General features: G+C 45.2%; 1 protein-coding gene across 3 annotated transcripts in view; it reads left to right on the top strand.

Annotated features, from left to right (window-relative positions):
- SLC7A14 (solute carrier family 7 member 14) overlaps nucleotides 1-18,524 on the top strand; it is a 106,700-nt gene that overhangs the window by 45,056 nt on the left and 43,120 nt on the right. For all 3 annotated transcript variants that reach the window (XM_040480727.1, XM_040480729.1, XM_040480728.1), the window contains one exon: nucleotides 9,541-9,997. In XM_040480727.1, the coding sequence (XP_040336661.1) occupies nucleotides 9,694-9,997 (304 nt within the window). In that variant the 5' untranslated portion in view covers nucleotides 9,541-9,693. The remainder of the gene's footprint in view (nucleotides 1-9,540; nucleotides 9,998-18,524) is intronic.

Genomic DNA, 18,524 nt, shown 5'->3' with positions numbered 1-18,524 from the left:
TGCTATCACAGGAGTCCTTACAAGAGGGAGTCTGAAGGACAGAGAGGAGAGAAGACGCCATGCTGCTGACTTTAAAGACGGATCCTGGGACCCCAGTTCCTGATATTCTGTGTCTTGTAGTAATTTATGGCCACAACAGCTACCGTTGAGTTCAGCACATAGTAGAAACTCATTAAATACTTTTAGCAATGATTAATTTAATGCAATTTCTTAAATCTTTTCTACTGGCCTGGGAAAATGAACTAATTTTCTTGTGTAATTTTTCCCTTCTGAAAGAAGTGTTCCCCCAAGAAAATCTGGTTAGTGCAGAGTTTTTCATTTCCTCTGGTTTTGCTCATGTTGCCATATGCACAATGAGTAACACAAGACACTGCACAGAGACCTGAGACCCTGGACCTACTCTTTCCTAGAGGAAAGAGTAGAAGGGTGACATCAGGCTGTGATATCCTCCCTGACTGGGTTGTTGGAGGAGAAACGTGGTATCTCAGTGCTGAATAATCAGATCTCTGAACAAGCTTCTCCTCAATTCTCCTGCTTAGTAGATGCCAGGCATTCCCTTGAGACTATCTTCACAAAAGTTGCTGCCAAATACATACACAGGTAATATTCTCAACCCCTGAAGGGTTGACAAATAGGGAAGCAGAATGGGAAACGTTTTTAAACAGAAATGTTGTCCCAGACCAGGCAAAGATCAAATATTCTCATAAGGTTAAATATATATATACGTATACATATATATTTTTTTAACACACATACGTATGTGTGTATATCCACTCATATATGTATTTGTTTATTTCTAGCAAATAAGGTTAGAATGACTTCTCACTGTTTTGTTGTGCTTGGTGTCAGAAGCAGATGAATTTTGGATTCATACTGGTATTCAAAGGAAATGAATATTCATACCTCTACAGCATTAATCGTGCAAGTACAGGAATGAATATCAGAGTCTTTTTAAGTTTATATATCAGATGCCCAGACTTCTGCCCATTCTGGAAAAGCAGCCTCAAAAAAAAATCATAATACAATTGTTTTGCCTAGTACATAGAAGGGGTTCCGTAAGATAAGTTACGTGATTGTCACAGCTTTTCATATCCTCCTTCATAAGAGAAGTATGCAACCTCATGCATACTTACCTGTCTTCAATGAAAGAAATATACATCCCACCCCTCTAACTTTGAGCTTGGCCATTTGCTTCACCTTAATCCATGGAAACCTGTTGAATTCCAGTCCCAACCAGAAGCAGAAGAGGCATTGCGTGTTTCCACCAGTTGCCTGTTCTTGGCCTGTGCCACAAGAGAACAGCATATGTCAGGTAGGGATTGTTCCTTAGCCTGACTCTCAGAATGAGAAGACATGTGGGGACTCACAGCCCACCCTGGGGAGAAAACCTGAAGCCAATGCACAGCCTGGAGTAGAGTCATAGCAAGAGATAAATGTCATTGTTGTTACATATTGAAATTTGATATTGTTTGTTACTGCAGCAAAAGCTGATTAATGCACTCAATAACATTTTAGAAACAGAAAAAGAAACAACAAGCTGAATTGGAACAACCTCTTTTGCTTAGCTACTCAATTGTCAGAGATCCAAACTCTCCTTTAAAAGCATTCCAAGCAAAACAAAGCCAGCTGTGCCTGAGTTTCTGCATGTAATGTAAATGGGGTAGCACATTGTTAAGTAATATGGGAAGTGATCAAAAATACTTAAAGTGGGTTCCATCAATCAAACATTTAGAAAATATATAACTGGGAAAATTAGCAGTCTCAAAGTCAGGAATCCTAGTTTTGAAGTCAAGGGTACCTCTGAGTCAATTTGTCAGGCACCAGTATTGCATGATTTAGGACACCCATGTGCATACACACACACACACACACACACACACACACACGCAGAGCTAGACTGATCAAAAACATCTTCCTTACTGCCTTGTCATGGTCCCAAAATGTCAACAATGATAAACTGCAGCCTGCCCAAGAAGTATAAATCAAAATGTGATTGATCTAGAAGCTGTACTATGTGAGACACTACTGCTCACTGAAGAAATTGAGGATGTTCAGTCTGGGGAAGATAAAACTCCAAGAGTTATGTTAGTTGCCTTCAAGAACATGAAGCCTGTTCCTGTAAGGAGATTAACCCCAATCTGCATAGATACAGGGAGCAAAAGTGAGGATAACAGGAGAAAATTACCAGGACACAGATCTCAATTCCATTCACTAGGATGTTCTTTTAGAATGGGGCAGACCCTGGGACTCAGACACGTCTGTATCTTGCCACCCAGAATCAAGTTACAGTGACTGACAGGCAAGCCCATCCACAGTCAGGGTGCAAACACAGAGCCGTATCTGGCCAGCGTGAAAAGAATAGAAGAGCAACAGAAGCAAGTACCTCAGCAGAAAATCCGCCATCAGAGACTGGCTGAGTGAGCCGCAGTGAGCAACAGGCATAGAGGTCAGAAGTGGAGCATGTTTTCAGGGATACGGTGATGACTGTAAATGAACCCACCATGTCCTAGGCCCCTCACAGCGTATGTACATCTTGGGGAGAAAAGTCAAGGGCGTAAAAGAATGAGTAACACCCAGAGCCCCAAGCAAATCTGCTAAGAAGCCCATTTCGATAATGAAACATAGGAAAGGAGGAAGCCGTTCCCTGCAAGCATGAGAAAGAGAAGAACAAATCCCTTGGAAGAAAAATATCAGGGCACAGTGTGCAGCCAGAAGATACCCAAGGAAGTTTCAGCAGAGAAAAGCCCTGGGTGAGGACTGGACAGCAGGCCAAGGGTCTTCTGAGAACTGCCTAGGGAGGTAGAGGCAGGGAGAGGGGGTGTCAGCAGTAGGGGACAAAAAGACCTGGTCAGGGAGCAGGGTGATGCGAGCTAGTGCTCCCATGGCACCCACAGTGTGCCAGGCACTGTGCTAAAAGCTTCACACATATGAACTCCTTTGCCCCTCACTACAACCCTGTGAGCTAGGTACCGTTATGATCCCATTTTATAGACGGCAAAACTGAAGCACAGAAAGGCTTCATTCAAGGTCACTTAGCTAGTAAGGGCAGAGCCAGAATTTGAACCCAGAGAACTCTACTACTGAATTATGTTCTATTTTATTTTATTTTATTTTATTTTATTTTATTTTATTTTTAAGAGAGAGAGCGAGCATGTGAGCAGAGGAGAGGAGCAGAGGGAGAGAGAGAGTGAAAGAATCTTAAGCAGCCTCCATGCTCAGCTCAAAGCCCCATGCAGGGCTCAATCCCATAACCCTGAGATCATGACCTAAGCCAAAATCAAAAGTCAGATGCTCAACTTACTGAGCCACCCGGGTGCCCCCTGAATTATGTTCTTAACCAGGCACCAGAAGCTCAGCCCAGAGGAGGAGAAACAGCAGACTGGTGAGGAGGAGGGGTAGTGCAGGACCCCACGATATGGGACAGGGGAGGGCCTCAGAAGGCTCCTCGAGATCCTATAGTCACCAGGTAGGATTCATCAAACCAGGCACCTTTTACTCTAACCGAAACCTCATTTTGCCAGGGGACATTGATTAGAAGAATTCTGTAGCAGTCACAACTGTCCAACTCCACGAAGGGGCTGCTTCGATCAGCCCATGTTTCCCACTGCTCCAGATGTTCGGGCAAAGGCTGGACAACTGTTTCTAGGGGACGCGAGGGAGGGATTGTTGTAATCCCTCAGTGTTTTCGCAAAATCAAGCTAGAATGATTTTTGGCCGTTTGCTGTTTTGTTAGTCTTCATTTCCTTCCTCTCCTCACCTCCGAAGGCAAGCTCCAAACTAATTCGATAATCCTACCTCTTCAGTGAACTTCTGAGCCACGATTGTTTTCATCCTGACACAAACCTGCTTTACAATCATTATTCTTGGAGTCCACTGAACCCTCAGCCACCCTGGCAAACACCACAATGAGGACTCTCTCCTCCCAGAGGCCCTGTAAGCCTTTCTTAGTTATAGCTGTGAAGTATTTTGAGAAACTTTAATTCAAGTGCTAGAGAAAGCACAACACACATTTATTGCTCATCTTGGAAAGACAACAGCAATGAGCTTCCAAAACTATCTTTGATTAACATAATCTAAGGGTAATGAATATGGATATTGTCAATAGTCACTTCGAAGCATGTTTTCTCGTACATTTTGTTCTCTCCGGTAAATTTCCAACCAAGAAAGAAAATGCCCCCAAGTTTCTGTTTGCATCAACAAAGCAAACACTCAGAGGAATTACGCAGAGGGAATAGAGCCAGGAAGGAATGCTCACCACCCTCAACCTTTGTTCCAGTTGGTTCTCTGTGTTTTCACCACGCTTCTAATTATCTATCAAATAAAAGCCCTCACCTCCCTAACAAGCCTGGTTATTTCTCTGTGTCCTTGTGACAGCTTCTGAGGAAGGCTGATCAGAACTAGTGTCCCAGAGGGTGTCTCTAGACCGCACAGCATCCGTAGTCACTGCTTGCAGAAGACAGATGCCAAAAAGCCCAGCTTCCTGCCCAAAAAGAGAAATAGAAAGTACCTGTCAGACTTGTGGCCCCATGTGGGAAATGACAATGTATTTCATGGTCCTCCAGAGAAACAGAACCAAGAGGGCATATACAGATACATACGAGGGGATTTATGATGGGAATTGGGTCCCATGTTACGGAGGCCAAGAAGACCCAGAACCTGCTATCTTCAAGCTGGAGACCCAGAACGGCCGGTGGTATGATTCAGTCTGAGTCTGAAGGCCTGAGAATCAAGGTGGAGGGGCCAGTGGTAGAGAGCCCAGTCTGCATCCAGAAGCTCAAGAACCAGGAGCACCAATGTCCAAGAACAGAAGATGGATGTCAGTTCCAGCAAAGACTGTGAATTTGCCCTTCCTCGGCCTCTCTGTTCTATTCCGGCCCTCAACGGATCAGAAGATGCCCACCCACACCAGGGGAGAGGATCTTCTTCACCCAGTCTACAGATTCAAATGCTAATCTCTTCCAGAAACACCCTCACAGACACAGCCAGAAATCATGTTTCACCAGCTATCTGGGCATCCCTTTGCCCAGTCAAGCTGACACAAACTTAATCATCACAGGAACTATCTGGTTTTCCACACCTAAAGCTTTAGTCTCCCGTGGTGCCATAGGGCAGTGGACCCGACTGTGCCTTGCTAGAACGACCTGGGGAGCCTTAAAGAATCCCTATACCTAGGCCACACCTCAGACCGATTAAACTGGAATTTCTGTGGTAGAAGCCAGGCAGCAGTGTTTCTGGAAGAACCCTGGACAATTCCAGCATGCAGCCAAGATGGAGAACCACTGCAAAGGGATCAGGAGATGAGAAAACCCTTTTACCCTCCCTCAAAGAGCCGACATTAAGGCCACCTGCATTTACCATTGGCCTTCCCTGCCATGGGGCCATTCTCCTCATTTCTAACACGAGTGACCTAGGAGGCTCTCCCTGGCCTTCCTGACAGTTTGTCCTCACACCTCCGTGTCCCCTGTCCTCGTGCACAGGTCCTGACACAGGCTGCTGTGGAACTGCACTGGTGATGGTTCTCTGTTTGCTTGTCTGTCTCCTCAGCAGCAGGGCCACACCTCCCGCACCTTTTTACTCCCTCCTGGAGCTAACTTATCATCAGGATGTGATTGTTCGGTTAACTGCACAGCAGCTATAATGAGCTTTTAAAAACATAAGTATAGGGGTTCCTGGGTGGCTCAGTCGGTTAAGTGTCCCACTTCAGCTCAGGTCACGATCTGGCAGTTCATGATTTCAAGCCCCACGTGGGGCTCTGTGCTGACAGCTCACAGCCTGGAGCTTGCTTTGGAGTCTGTGTCCCCCTCTCTCTCTGCCCCCTCCCCTGCTCGCACACTGTCTCTCTCTCGAAAATAAATAAACCATTAAAAAAAATAAAAACATAAATATTATCATATCACTCACCTGAATAAAACCCTCTGGTGACTTCTCACTGTGCTTACCGCAAACCCCAGCCCTCTTTTGGCTTGCAAGCCCTGTGCAGGCTGATCCTGCCCACCTCAGGCAGGAGGATGGGGAGTAAGGACGTGAACTCTGCAAGCAAGCACCGCAGGGCCAAGTGCGGTGCCATGGGCTCCTCCACTCTGGAGAAGTTACTGGACCTCTCCCGACCTCCTCTCCAAAGGCAGATTTGTTGTGAGGATTAAATTAGCCGGCACACGGTCTAACAGGGCACTGGAATCCTCCTCACCCTGTCCCAGACTTAGTCCCAGGAATGAGCCACAACTGCTCTCCCCCTGGGAGCGCTGACACCTGGCCCGACTGGTTCCCCGTCGTCACTCAGGAGCCAGGAACCAATGTCATGGCTGCACAGACCCTCTGTCACCCCTTCGGCAGCCCATTTCATATCCTTCATGACCCATGTTAGTTTGCTGAGCTGCTATATAACAAAGCACCACAAATGAGGTGTCTATTGTTTATTTATTTTTGAGAGAGAGAGAGACAGACAGACGGAACATGAGCAGGGAAGGGGCAGAAAGAAAGAGAGAGAGAGAGAGAAATGGAATCTGACGCAGGCTCCAGGCTTCACACTGTCACCACAGAGCCCAACACAGGGCTCGAACTCACAAATCACAAGATCATGACCTGAGCCACAATGGACGCTTAACCAACTGAGCCACCCAGGCTCCCCCAAACTAGGTGTCTTAAATATAGAAACATATTGACTCCCAGTTCTGGAGGCTGGAAGTCTGCGATAAAGGTGCAGCAAGGTTGGTTCCTTCCTTGAGGAAGATGCACATTCCGTGGCTTTCTCCCGGCTTCTTGTGGTTTGCCAGCAAATCCTTGGTGTTCCTTCGCTTTTTTTAGATGCATCGCTCTGACCTCTGCTTTCATCTTCACACCTCATTCTCTCTGTGTCCAAATTTCCTCTTCCTACAAGGACACCAGTCATAGTAGATTAAGTGCCCACCCTATTCCAGATGACCTCATCTTAACTGACCACATCTATAACAACTATTTCCAAATAAGGGCACAGTCTGAGACACTGGGGGTTAAGACTTCAACATACAAATTTGGGGGACACAATTCAGCACACAGCATATCTACTCCTCTTCCCTCCCTGGAATGACCTGGTTTTATTTGTCATCCTGTATGTTGTATTATATTCTTTCTTCACTGAACATTATTGTTTATGTTGTCCAATTTTTCTGCAATAGAATAATAAGAAAAATAAAAGATAGGCTTTTCAGATAAGAAGCAAAAACAAACCTTATTCCTTGCATTGTGATTTGGGTGTTCACCTCCTCCCATGCTAGACTTAAAGGTCCATGGGAGCAGGAACCATGTCTTTGCACCCCCAAGCCTAAGACCATGCGTGGCCCATAACAGATGCTTGGTACCTGCTGACTTGAAATTAAATAGATATGTACATTAAGTTCCCACAAGAGCTCAAGTGAAGCAATTGTCCTTGCAGTCTTGCTGGGATATATGTGACATGTTTTCTCACGAATCTGGAAATCTTTAAAAAAAAACAAAACAAAACCGCTGACACTTTAGGCTCTGAAATGACTCTGCCATATACAATGGCACTCTCCAACTATAGTGATATTTAAGATATGGTCAAGAATTAAAACACAGCATGAAGCAACATTGTCAAATCTAGCTGGAAATTAAGCCATTAGATCTATCATCACCTAACCCCTGTGAACCAAACTGCCACATTTCCCCCGATTCTTCTAATTAAGGTTGTGTTTGCAAAGCCTTTAGAAGCAGACGAGTGTTACATTAAGTGCTAAGCAGTATTAATTAATCATATTGGTAGATTACATGGGCTGGTACTTCTCGTAAATGTAAATGTCCTAGGCTTGTCAGCACAGTTCTTGGAAGCAATGTTCAGATGTACTCTAGAAGTTCTTTATAGAATTGTAAAAAGCTCCTGGCTTCGTAGTTTCTTATCATCTTGATATTCTCCACTTTGTCAAAACTTTGGAAACGGTCTAATATAGTAGTTCCCGGTTCTATCAAGCCCAGTGCCTCTTTTCTGTATTGAAGATTTATTATACCTCTCTATAATATTCTGAAGCAAAATGCATGAAAAACCTGCCTATATGTAACATATTTCAGTATTTAAACACTCCAGCAAGCACACATGGGGCTGTCAGATGCTCTCACTATATTAAGAATCCCTGTGTGTGTGCCAATTCCAAATGGTAGGTGCGCATGTGAGATGCAGTACCATGGGTGGTGCTGGAAGGTGGCCTTGAGTTTCAGAAGCAGTGAAGAACTCCTTTTTGGTTCCAAACTAAAGAATTTACAATCATCCTTCAATTTACTCTATAGTTGCATTCCTGGAAAAGTCAACGTACTTGTATTTTAAAACCATCCCTGAAAACCCCCATATGTTTATATATATAAAAGAGAATTAAGTTTGGGGCACCTGGATGCCTCAGTCAGTTGAGCGTCTGACTTCAGCTCAGGTCACCATCGCCCGCTTCTTGAGTTCTGGCCCCACATCGCGCTCACGCTGAGGTCAGTGCAGAGTCTGCTTCAATCATCGGTCCCCCGCTCTCTGCCCCTCCCCCGCTTTCACTCTCAAAAAATAAATAAAACATTTTTTAAAACTAGGTTTTAGGTTTAGATCATCATAACCAGAATTTTCACCTACAGGAATGTCTGTGAGATCACTGAAAATTGGATGACACCATCCCACCCAGTTAGCATCTCTGGGGCTCACCCACCAAATGCAAGGAACACCTCCCCCTTTCTCAATCTCTGAGAGCAAAAAAATTGCTCAAAACCTTCTCATTTCATTTGAGAACAAAGTTCCAAAAGGACTCCATGGGTGGGACTGTCTCTCTTAAGGGTCAAAAATCTAATTTTACATCTTTATATTTTAAAAAAAGAGGATATTGTGTCCCCAAAGAATATGCCCCAAATCACAGACCAGGCCTTGGCAGAGTCAGGTAAGAAGCACTTAAGAATTTGGACAAGTGGGGGGCGCCTGGGTGGCGCAGTCGGTTAAGCGTCCGACTTCAGCCAGGTCACGATCTCGCGGTCCGCGAGTTCGAGCCCCGCGTCGGGCTCTGGGCTGATGGCTCAGAGCCTGGAGCGTGTTTCCGATTCTGTGTCTCCCTCTCTCTCTGCCCATCCCCCGTTCATGCTCTGTCTCTCTCTGTCCCAAAAATAAATAAAAACGTTGAAAAAAGAATTTGGACAAGTGGGCATTTTCCATGTGGCAGGTATTATCTTATGCTCTGTTTAGACGCTAATCTAATCTTCACATCAACACTAGGCAGGAGGCTCTATTATCCCCATGATACAGGTGAAACTGAAGCACAGAGAAATGAGATAACTTATCCAAGGTCCTACAGCAATAAGTAGCAGAGCCCTGACTCAGACCATCTTCTTCAGAATGACTTGGGGACACGGTGCAAATAACAGATTGTTATTTAGGACTGGAGGAGGCACAAAGGGGGAAATGCACCCCTTCTGCATTATGAGAACACAAGATAGACCAGTTCGACCAGTTCAGTATACCGACCTCCAAATGAAAATTTGTTCCTGCTTGGTCTCATCTTCTTCCTTCTTGTGTTTTTCCTGCAGACATTCATGCCCAGGAGAAGACTGCTTTGGGTCCCTCTGGACCTTTCCTAAAAAGAAGATCCCCACTCACTAGATGAGTTCCAGAAGCATCCACTAAGGCTTCCATAGCTCGCTTCCTTCAGTTGACCTTCACCGTAACCCCTCTCACACAGGATGAGTGGCTTCCTTGCCTCCCTGGACCCCCGGCGGGTGCAGTGGGGGGCAGCCTGGTATGCCATGCACTCCAGGATCCTGCGCACCAAACCAGTGGAGTCGATGCTGGAGGGAACTGGGACCACCACAACCCATGGCACCAAGCTAGCCAAGGTGCTCACCACCATGGACCTCATCTCACTTGGCGTTGGCAGCTGCGTGGGCACAGGGATGTACGTGGTGTCTGGTCTGGTGGCCAAGGAAATGGCAGGACCTGGTGTCATTGTGTCCTTCATCATTGCAGCTGTTGCATCCATATTATCAGGTAAGTGCCTCAGTAGAGTGAAAGGCCTATGGAAAGTGCACTTGCCAGTCTGTTACCGCTCATCCCGCTCTTCTAGAATATTGAATGGTGAGATGTAAGAAGTGTCACCAAAGAGGTCATCGGGCTCCTTTTTTGCCTTGACTGCCAGGGAGTTCAAGGCTCAATTACAGTAGCTTCCTTTTTCTTTGGTTTTTCTATGCAACTAATTATTCTGGTGCCCAGCTTCCTCCCAATTTCTCTTTCCCTGTCATGTCCTAATGCCTCCGTTTTTATTATAACTCTCCCTTTCGATGGAGGATAGGTCAATCCCTTGGTGGAGATGTGGGTATAGCTAGGATTATAAATAATACATAAAGGATAGGCAGAGTAGCAAAATGACAAGTCACTAAATCTGATGTGATTGGGACTTGATGAGCCAAAAACTGGCATGGTGACACCCAAGCAGGAGGAAAGCAAGCTAGGAAATGTAAAGCCATCGTGAGAATCACAACGCACCATCTGCCACAAGCACTTCAACAGATTGTATTCTACAGAGGTGGTTCAACGACCATTATCTCTTTCCTTGAGAAAGAATCATAGAACTCATTTTTTTTTAAATAAGGTGCCACGACTTACATATTGATAATTTGTGAAATGGCTCTTCTATTTTCCTTTATTTATCTCCCATCATGGCTTACTTTCCTGTTGGTGTTACAACTATCCATTTTCCTCAAGTTATTCTCTAATATGCATGAGTAGCCTAATAATTTCCTTCAGAAAAGAGAACTTTTTTTCTTAGAGATGAAAATAAATCATTCCCACGGATGAATTTTGTGGCTACCTCAAATGCTATTAACCTCATTGTGTTCATTTTCAAACTTATTTGGCAAAGAAATTATTTGGAGGAAGGGGCCAGATTCCTATTCACCATAAATCTAGAGACCTAGAAGTGTTTGCATACAGACCAAAATAGTGATGGTGGGATAAAAGGCAGACATATAAACAGGGCTCCCATCGAAGGCACAGGGCAGGTGGCTAAGAGTCCCGCCTAGTTAATGCGTACTGCCCTTTCTCCTCTTGACCCGTCCTTTTATGACCCCATCCCCAAACCACAATGATTCCTGCAAGCAAATCACCCACATCTTATCCTTCACAGTGCTACATTACATTTAGAAACCAGCACAAGGTTCAGTTGCATTCTGGGAAACTGCCCCCCTGCCAAGGTCCCCATGATGCTATATAACCCAGACTTTTCTGCTGCTCCTGTGGAGGAGACCCGGCCAGCACTGTGCTGGAGCTAGCTTGCCCCGGCTGCCAAGATCCCTAATTGTGCACACCTCTCCCCACCTTTGCATCTCCGCAAGGTTATGTTGTTAACTTGGAATTGGCTACAGCAGGAGTATTTACACCACAAAAATTGGCAAAGGCTCCAGGTAGAGTTTGTTTGTTTTGGTTGGTTGTTTCACCACCGGCCCGGTCCACTGAAAGCCCTGGAACTGCCCAGTAACTGGTACCTTCACCACTGCACCAGGCACCAAAAGAAAACTCTGTCTCTCCCCCAAGGAGAGACCCCCCCCCCCTCCACATGTGGCTGCATCCACAGCACTTCTCTACACTCTGTGACTGACTGAGGCCAGCCAGAATTCTCCTACAGGCCCCAGCTAGAGCCCGGGCCCAAATAACTTGTGCCAAAATTAGCATTTTTATAACAGAAGTCTTCAACCAGGCGTCTCATTCTGTGATCCTTTGTCACTAAACTAAAGGAAGTCCCCCCCTGCTGCCTTCTTTCCACTCCTGTGTCATCATCCTGGTGTCGCGTCTCCCTTGACCAGACTTGCCACCACTTTCTGCCTCACGATAATCAAGCTCCCCTCCACCTTCAGACTTTTTAACACCTGCTCCTTCCTCCTTCTGACCTTAACCAAAACCTGGCTCAACTCTGAGGACACCATTGCAAACACTGAGAAAGTGCGCGAGAAGGATAGACGTGTAGCCAAAGAGCGGGATGTTTGAAGCTGAGATTTTGGAAGTGGTACAGCGATCAGTGATGTTAAAATTAGACCTGGCTCCGCCGCTAACTGGCCGTGAGACCTTGAGCAAGTTCCATCACTTCTCTGAGCCTCAGTTTCTCCACTTTGAAAACGGCCATCATGCCACCGCCTTCGCAGAGTTCCTGTGAAGATTCGTGACGCCAGTGAGCACCAGCCACAGGGCCTGGTACACGGCCCTCCACACGTCGTTCTTATCATCGTGTGCCAAGCCCTGTGTTCAGAGTTTGCCGTACGTTAACACATTTAAGAGGCAGCATACCCCTTCAAGGTGGGTTTTATTACTTTCACATACGAGAAAGCTGAAATTTCAATAACAGAACCTAGGTTCAAATTTGTTATACCGGCAATAGTTTTCAGCACGGACTATGAATTTAAATCACCTGGGGAGCTTATTTTTTCAAATCGTGGTTTGGCAGAGAAAGGTTATAATTACATGCAGTAAAATCTACCCTTTTAAATATACAACTCTGTGAGTTTGACCAACGCATATCATTGTGCAACCTCCATATAATCAAGATACAGAAGCATCCCATCATCCCCAAATAATTCCTTCATGTTACCTCTTTGCAACGCTCCTCACCTCCACCCCCAACCCCTGGCAACCACTGATCTGTTTTCTGTCCTTATGCTTTTGCCTTTTCCAAGATGTCATATAAATGGAAACACTCAGTATGTAACATTTTGAGTTTGTTTTCTGTCCCTTAGTATGATATATTGAAGGCTTATTCATACTGTATGTATCAGTGGGTCATTCCATTTTATTTTTGAGTAGTATCCCATTGTATGGACATACTACAGTTTATTTATCCATTTACTAGTTGAACATGGAATTGGGTGGTTTCCAGTCTGGGGTCGTTATAAACAAAGCCATTATAAACATTTGTGTACAGGTTTTCATGTGAACACAGGTTGTCAGTTCTCTTGAGTAAATACCTAGGGATGGAAGTGCTGGATGGTGTGTTAGGTGTAGGTTTAACTTCAAAATAAACCACTAAACTCTTTTCCAAAGTGATTGTATTCTTTTTCATTCCCACCAGCTGTGCCTTTGATTTCCAGTTGCTCCGTTCCTGGCCAGCACTCAGAATTGTCAGGTGTTGCTTTGTGTTGTTGCTTCGTTTGTTTGCCATTTTAAAAGGTGAAGGAGGGTATTTCAATGTGGTTTTCATTTGCACTTCCCTAACTGCTAATATTTCGAACATGTTTGTGTGTGCTTGTTTGCCATCTATCTTCTCTGGTGAAGTGTTCAAATCACTTGCCCATTCTTTAATTGGGTTCTTCATTTTCTTTTTTTTTTTTTTATAAATTTTTTTTTCAACGTTTTTTATTTATTTTTGGGACAGAGAGAGACAGAGCATGAACGGGCGAGGGGCAGAGAGAGAGGGAGACACAGAATCGGAAACAGGCTCCAGCTCTGAGCCATCAGCCCAGAGCCTGACGCGGGGCTCGAACTCACGGACCGCGAAATCGTGACCTGGCTGAAGTCGGACGCTTAACCGACTGCGCCACCCAGGCGCCCCAGGGTTCTTCATTTTCTTATTACTACCTTTTAAATTTTTCTAATATATTCTAGATACAAGTCCTTTATCAGATATGTGATTTTGTGAATATTTTCTCCCAGTTTATGGCTCATCTTTTAGTTTTCTTTTAATTTGTTGATTTCTTTTTAAAAATGCCCAGGTTCCACCCCCAGGGATTCTCATTCAGTTGGACTGGGGCAGAACCTGGGGAATCGTATTTTTTTTTTTTACAAGCCTCAGATGATTCGAATGTGGAGCCAGAGTTAAGAATTACTCTGTCATAGGGACCAAAACTTAACTTCTGCTGCAGCTATGACCTATGAAAATAGAAAATAAATGTTAAGATATAAGCTGGGGCGCCTGGGTGGCTTCAGCTTAGGACATGAACTCGCGGTTCATGAGTTCGAGGCCCGCGTCGGGCTCTGTGCTGACAGCTCAGAGCCTGGAGCCTGCTTCGGATTCTGTGTCTCCCTCTCCTCTGTTCCTTCCTCTCTCTCTCACACACACATGCTCATGCTTTCAAAAATAAATAAAGAACAGGAAAACTGGCTGTCACTGCCACATCTATAGTGGATGCATAACCTCTAAGCCCTCCATCTTGCTGAGGCCAAGTTGTTCTGAAATATTTAAATAAAATTGGTTCTAATTCCCAGTAACATACAACCGGAAACTCTAGAGTACCCCTCAATAAACCTAGGGAGTTGCAAGGCTTACTTTTTCCTAGTTCTGCCGACTCTGAATCTCCACTCCCATGGAGTCTTCATCTCCATTCTGCATTTCATTAGCTTCTGCCCATTTTCTTTACCTCATCATGCAACCAGATGAACTCCAATCCCTCCTCTCCCCAAATACCCGCAAGACAAAATTGAATGTGCAGTAGGCTTTATAGAAAGTTTGGGCCAGACACCTTTTGGGATGAGCACTGGGTGTTGTATGGAAACCAATTTGACAATAAATTTCATATATTGAAAAAAAAAAAAAAAAGAAAGAAAGTTTGAGCCAGAGACGGGAGCTATAATACAGTCCATCCCAGCAGACCACAAACTTCTAATTGAATGTAGGACTCCAATTCTCCCTGCCTTTAAACAAGTCCACAGACTCTCTCTTTTCCTTGGGTCCAGCCTCCAGCACCATTAATGGGCAGCCTTTCTCCTTCAATCTCACCTTCTTTTCCCTTGCTGTTCCCTGTCAAGCCCTAAAACCCTTGTCCATATCTTATCCAGAGCAGTATACTATCTCTCTATCTCTCTACAAGTTCATCCCCACCATACTCCAAAGACTTTTGTCCCCTAACCAAAATGGCCCATCAAGATAATTCATTAAACAAAGTGGGTTCTTAAGGGAGAGACTTGGGGGCCAAGCAAGAAGGTTGGAGATCACTTGTTCGGCAGAGAAGTTGAGCAACGTGACCAGATCTGCAATGTATTAATATGGTGGAGAGAGACCAAGGGTGAAAAAACTGGCCATGCAGTTGTACAAAACAGGCAAGAGACCATGAGTGGAGATCAGAAGGAAGCTTCAGATGGAGAGGATGCGGGCATGGGTGGACAAGGGAGGACCGGGGGAGAGGGATAAATGCTCTCTGTAGCTGAGAAAAGACGTAACACATGAGAGTATTTTTGAAATAATGTCATTAGAATAACGGATTTACAGCACAGTTCTGGTGACAGAAAGTGAAAGTAGAAACAAAAAACCCAAGGAAAGGGGACCTCCACAGAATGCCACCAGAGGCAGTGAATGAACCCGTGTGTGCAGAACACGTGGGGCTCCCTTGTAGCCCCACGGACACAGTGGGGCAAAGAGTGACTTTATCTCCTCCCTCAGCGGGAGGAGCCAGACGGTCAGAAGTTAAAGTCACTTCCTGAGAGGCAGGCAGATATTTAGTGGCAGGGCCAGAACTTCAACCTCAGCCTGAAGGACTCCAGAACTCACAGTCTTCCATTTCAGCAAGTGCCTCTGAGATCTTTGAAGCCAACCATCTAAAAGGCAATCATGGGGGCGTCTGGGTGGCTCAGTCGGTCTGACTTCAGTCTGACTTTGACTCAGGTCGTGATCTCACAGTTTGTGAGTTCGAGCCCCATGGGCTCTGTGCTGGCAGCTCAGAGCCTGGAGCCTGCTTCAGATTCTGTGTCTCCCTCTCTCTGCCCCTCCCCCACTCATTCTCCTCTCTCTCTCTCTCTCTCAAAAACAAATAAACATTGAAAAAAAAATTTAAGGCAATACAGGCCAACATGCTGAGTAGCATTTTCTTGGCATTCTTAGTTTATGGTTTAGCGCTAGCATTTATCATTTGTATTTCCTGCCATCCTCATTCACTCTTTGGCATCTTCTAATCCATCATCACGTGAGAGTGTGGGAACAGAATCCTTGGGAAGGCGGTAAGGGGCACAGAGTTCTGTCAAGCAGATGCCTTCCCCACAGGCAAAGCTCCCCACCCTCTGGGCTGGGCCTTCACCAGGCTTCAGCAGAATATCCTCACCCAATATTCATCTCAGGCTGGATTTTCATGACCAAGGAAGATTTCTAAAGATTCAGAGTCTATATAGATAGTCTGCTCAGTTCCCTTGTCTTGTTTTTCAGAGCAAACCGTTTTCCCCTCCTCAAACTGAAGCCAGACTAGAGAGGTGGACACAGGAGGGTGGGTCCTTTTGCACTGCTGGTCGTTCTCAGTGATCTAGAATCACTCATTCATTTCACAAGCTTGCATCTATGCGTTTGCCCAAACATACCTGAGCACTGCTCTCAGCCACCCTGGTGAGGGGAGAGGTAGAAACACTGAAAGGGTAGAAAGGAAAGGCAAAGATGAACAGATACGTGCCAGTCTTCAAGCTTCTGGAAAACTAGCTCTCCAAAATATTGCCCAAACACACAGCTCTATGTCGAACTCTTAATAATGATAGCAGCTCCCCCGATGTTTGTGAAGTCTCTAAGACATAGCTTAGGAAGCACGTGATAAATGTTAGTAATTATTATTACTATTATTTTTATTGTTATTAATCAAATACTGTGCCCCAGGCACTGTGCATATATTACCTCATTTAATGCTCTCAACCTCCCTACTGGGAGGAAGAGACACTATTAGTGTCCCCATTTTATGGCTAATCATAACAGCTAAAGCACTGAGGACTTCACGTGCCTGGCTTTAGCTGCACACAGCTGCAAAATCCTCCCAATGAATCCTACAAAATAAGTGATATTGTATACTTATTCTGCAGATGATAAAACTGAGGCCCAGAGAGGTATGGTGACTTATCCAGGCCCATAAGGCAGTCAGTGGTGAAGGCTGAATCTAAATTTGATTCTGCCTGGCTCCAAAGGCTATTACCCCTAACCTGTTTCATGCAGACACATCCCCCAAATTTAAAAACTCACCAAAGAGAATCAAATGAACCAAGGAAACTCTCACCCTTACTGAGGTTTCAAAAGAGCCTGCAGCTCACTCTGTTCTATTGATCAGTTGAGCACTTTTCTAGATCGTAACTTCTGTAACCCAGGTCATGAAAATGCTTTCTAAGCTCAGTACCTTTCTGTCACCTGTCAGCAGTGAGAAGGGTGTTGTGAAGTTCATGTAACTCTTCTATACAGAGCTGGATTGACAGTCCTGTAGGAAGGATGTCAGTTACCAGTTCAGAGAAGGTGAGCCCATTTTAATAAAAATTTACAAGGCTCTCAAATTGCTGATTCTGAGATGAGCTTCCTCCAGCAAACCGAGGAGGACCGGGCTTGTTTTACATCTTGTACAGCACCTGGTAGAGTAGACAGTGCAGAGCAAGGGCATCTAGCATGGCCATGGGAGGGACTGGTCACCTGCTCTGGGCTCAGCACAGCCGCTGTGCTGCAGAACACAGGAAAGAAACCAGGAGACAAAGGGCTCAACATGCATGCGAAGAAACAAGACAAGCCCACATAAAATAATCATGAGCACTGCAAGAGACCACAGGGCCCAGGACAGAAGTCGGTACATCCGAGTCCTAGTTCCAGCTCTGTTTCTCAGCAGCTCGGGAGGCTTAGGCAAGTCACTGACCTCTTGACTTCAGTTTCTTCCTTTGCAAAAGGAACAGTTCAGATTAGATTGCCTGTGTGAGGACAACAAAAGAACCCAGGGAGGGGAAAGATCTGTAAAGAAAGACACAATGTCTCAACTTTCCACACGCACTTTCCAACCCCATGTAGCAGCCAGGCGCCAGATGCACTTAGTCCCTGGAATGGATCTCCCTCACTTCAAGCCCTGCTCTGCTACTTACAACCTGTGTGACTTGGGAAACATACTTAACCTAGACCTTCCCAAACAGGTTGCCCGAAGTTACAGGTGGGCCACAGTATTGAGCCCTCAGCCCTCAGCACAGCTAGCAGGTGGCAGAGACCCCAGGCTATCACCTTTACCTGTGAGCGGCCTCGCCCTGTGCCTGCTGACCTCCCTCTCATGTCTGCACATAGCCCATTTAGATCTTAGATTCATCATCTGTAAATGGAAATAATAATAGTTTCTACTTGGGAAGATTGTGTATGTAAAGTGCTTAGTAGAGCCGGTGCACGTAGTAAATGCTCAGTAAATTTGCCCGGATTATTACTACTGCCAACACTATTAGCCAGATCTCCAACCTAACAAGGCTAGGTTGGTTCTTACTGCAAATGAGCACCCATCTTTCAGATTCTGAAGCCCCTTGGTGCACACCTAGCAAAAGACCCAGCGGGCCTGCCTCCTATTCACCCTTTCTCCAGATGGACCTTCCACAAAGAGCATTCTTTTGCATCTGAAGGTATATTCCCAAGAGCAATTCTCATCTCTACCAGGATAACCGCCTTCCCAAAAGATTGTGCTTCAAAACGTACAGGCAGGCTATGCCTCAGAAAACAAGTATATGGATACATTTAACTACAAATTGTGGTAAGTGCCCTTAAGGAAATTAAACAGGGTCCCGTGACAAAGTACTCTTTCTGAACAAGGGGTATTGAAGCACTGGAATGGGTGCTAGAAGT

The sequence above is a fragment of the Herpailurus yagouaroundi genome, unplaced genomic scaffold (assembly GCF_014898765.1).
Source record: "Herpailurus yagouaroundi ecotype Mexico unplaced genomic scaffold, PumYag 159, whole genome shotgun sequence".
NCBI classification, from domain to species: domain Eukaryota; kingdom Metazoa; phylum Chordata; class Mammalia; order Carnivora; family Felidae; genus Herpailurus; species Herpailurus yagouaroundi.
Note: the sequence above shows the minus strand (reverse complement) of the source record. Positions and strands in the feature narration are given on the sequence as shown.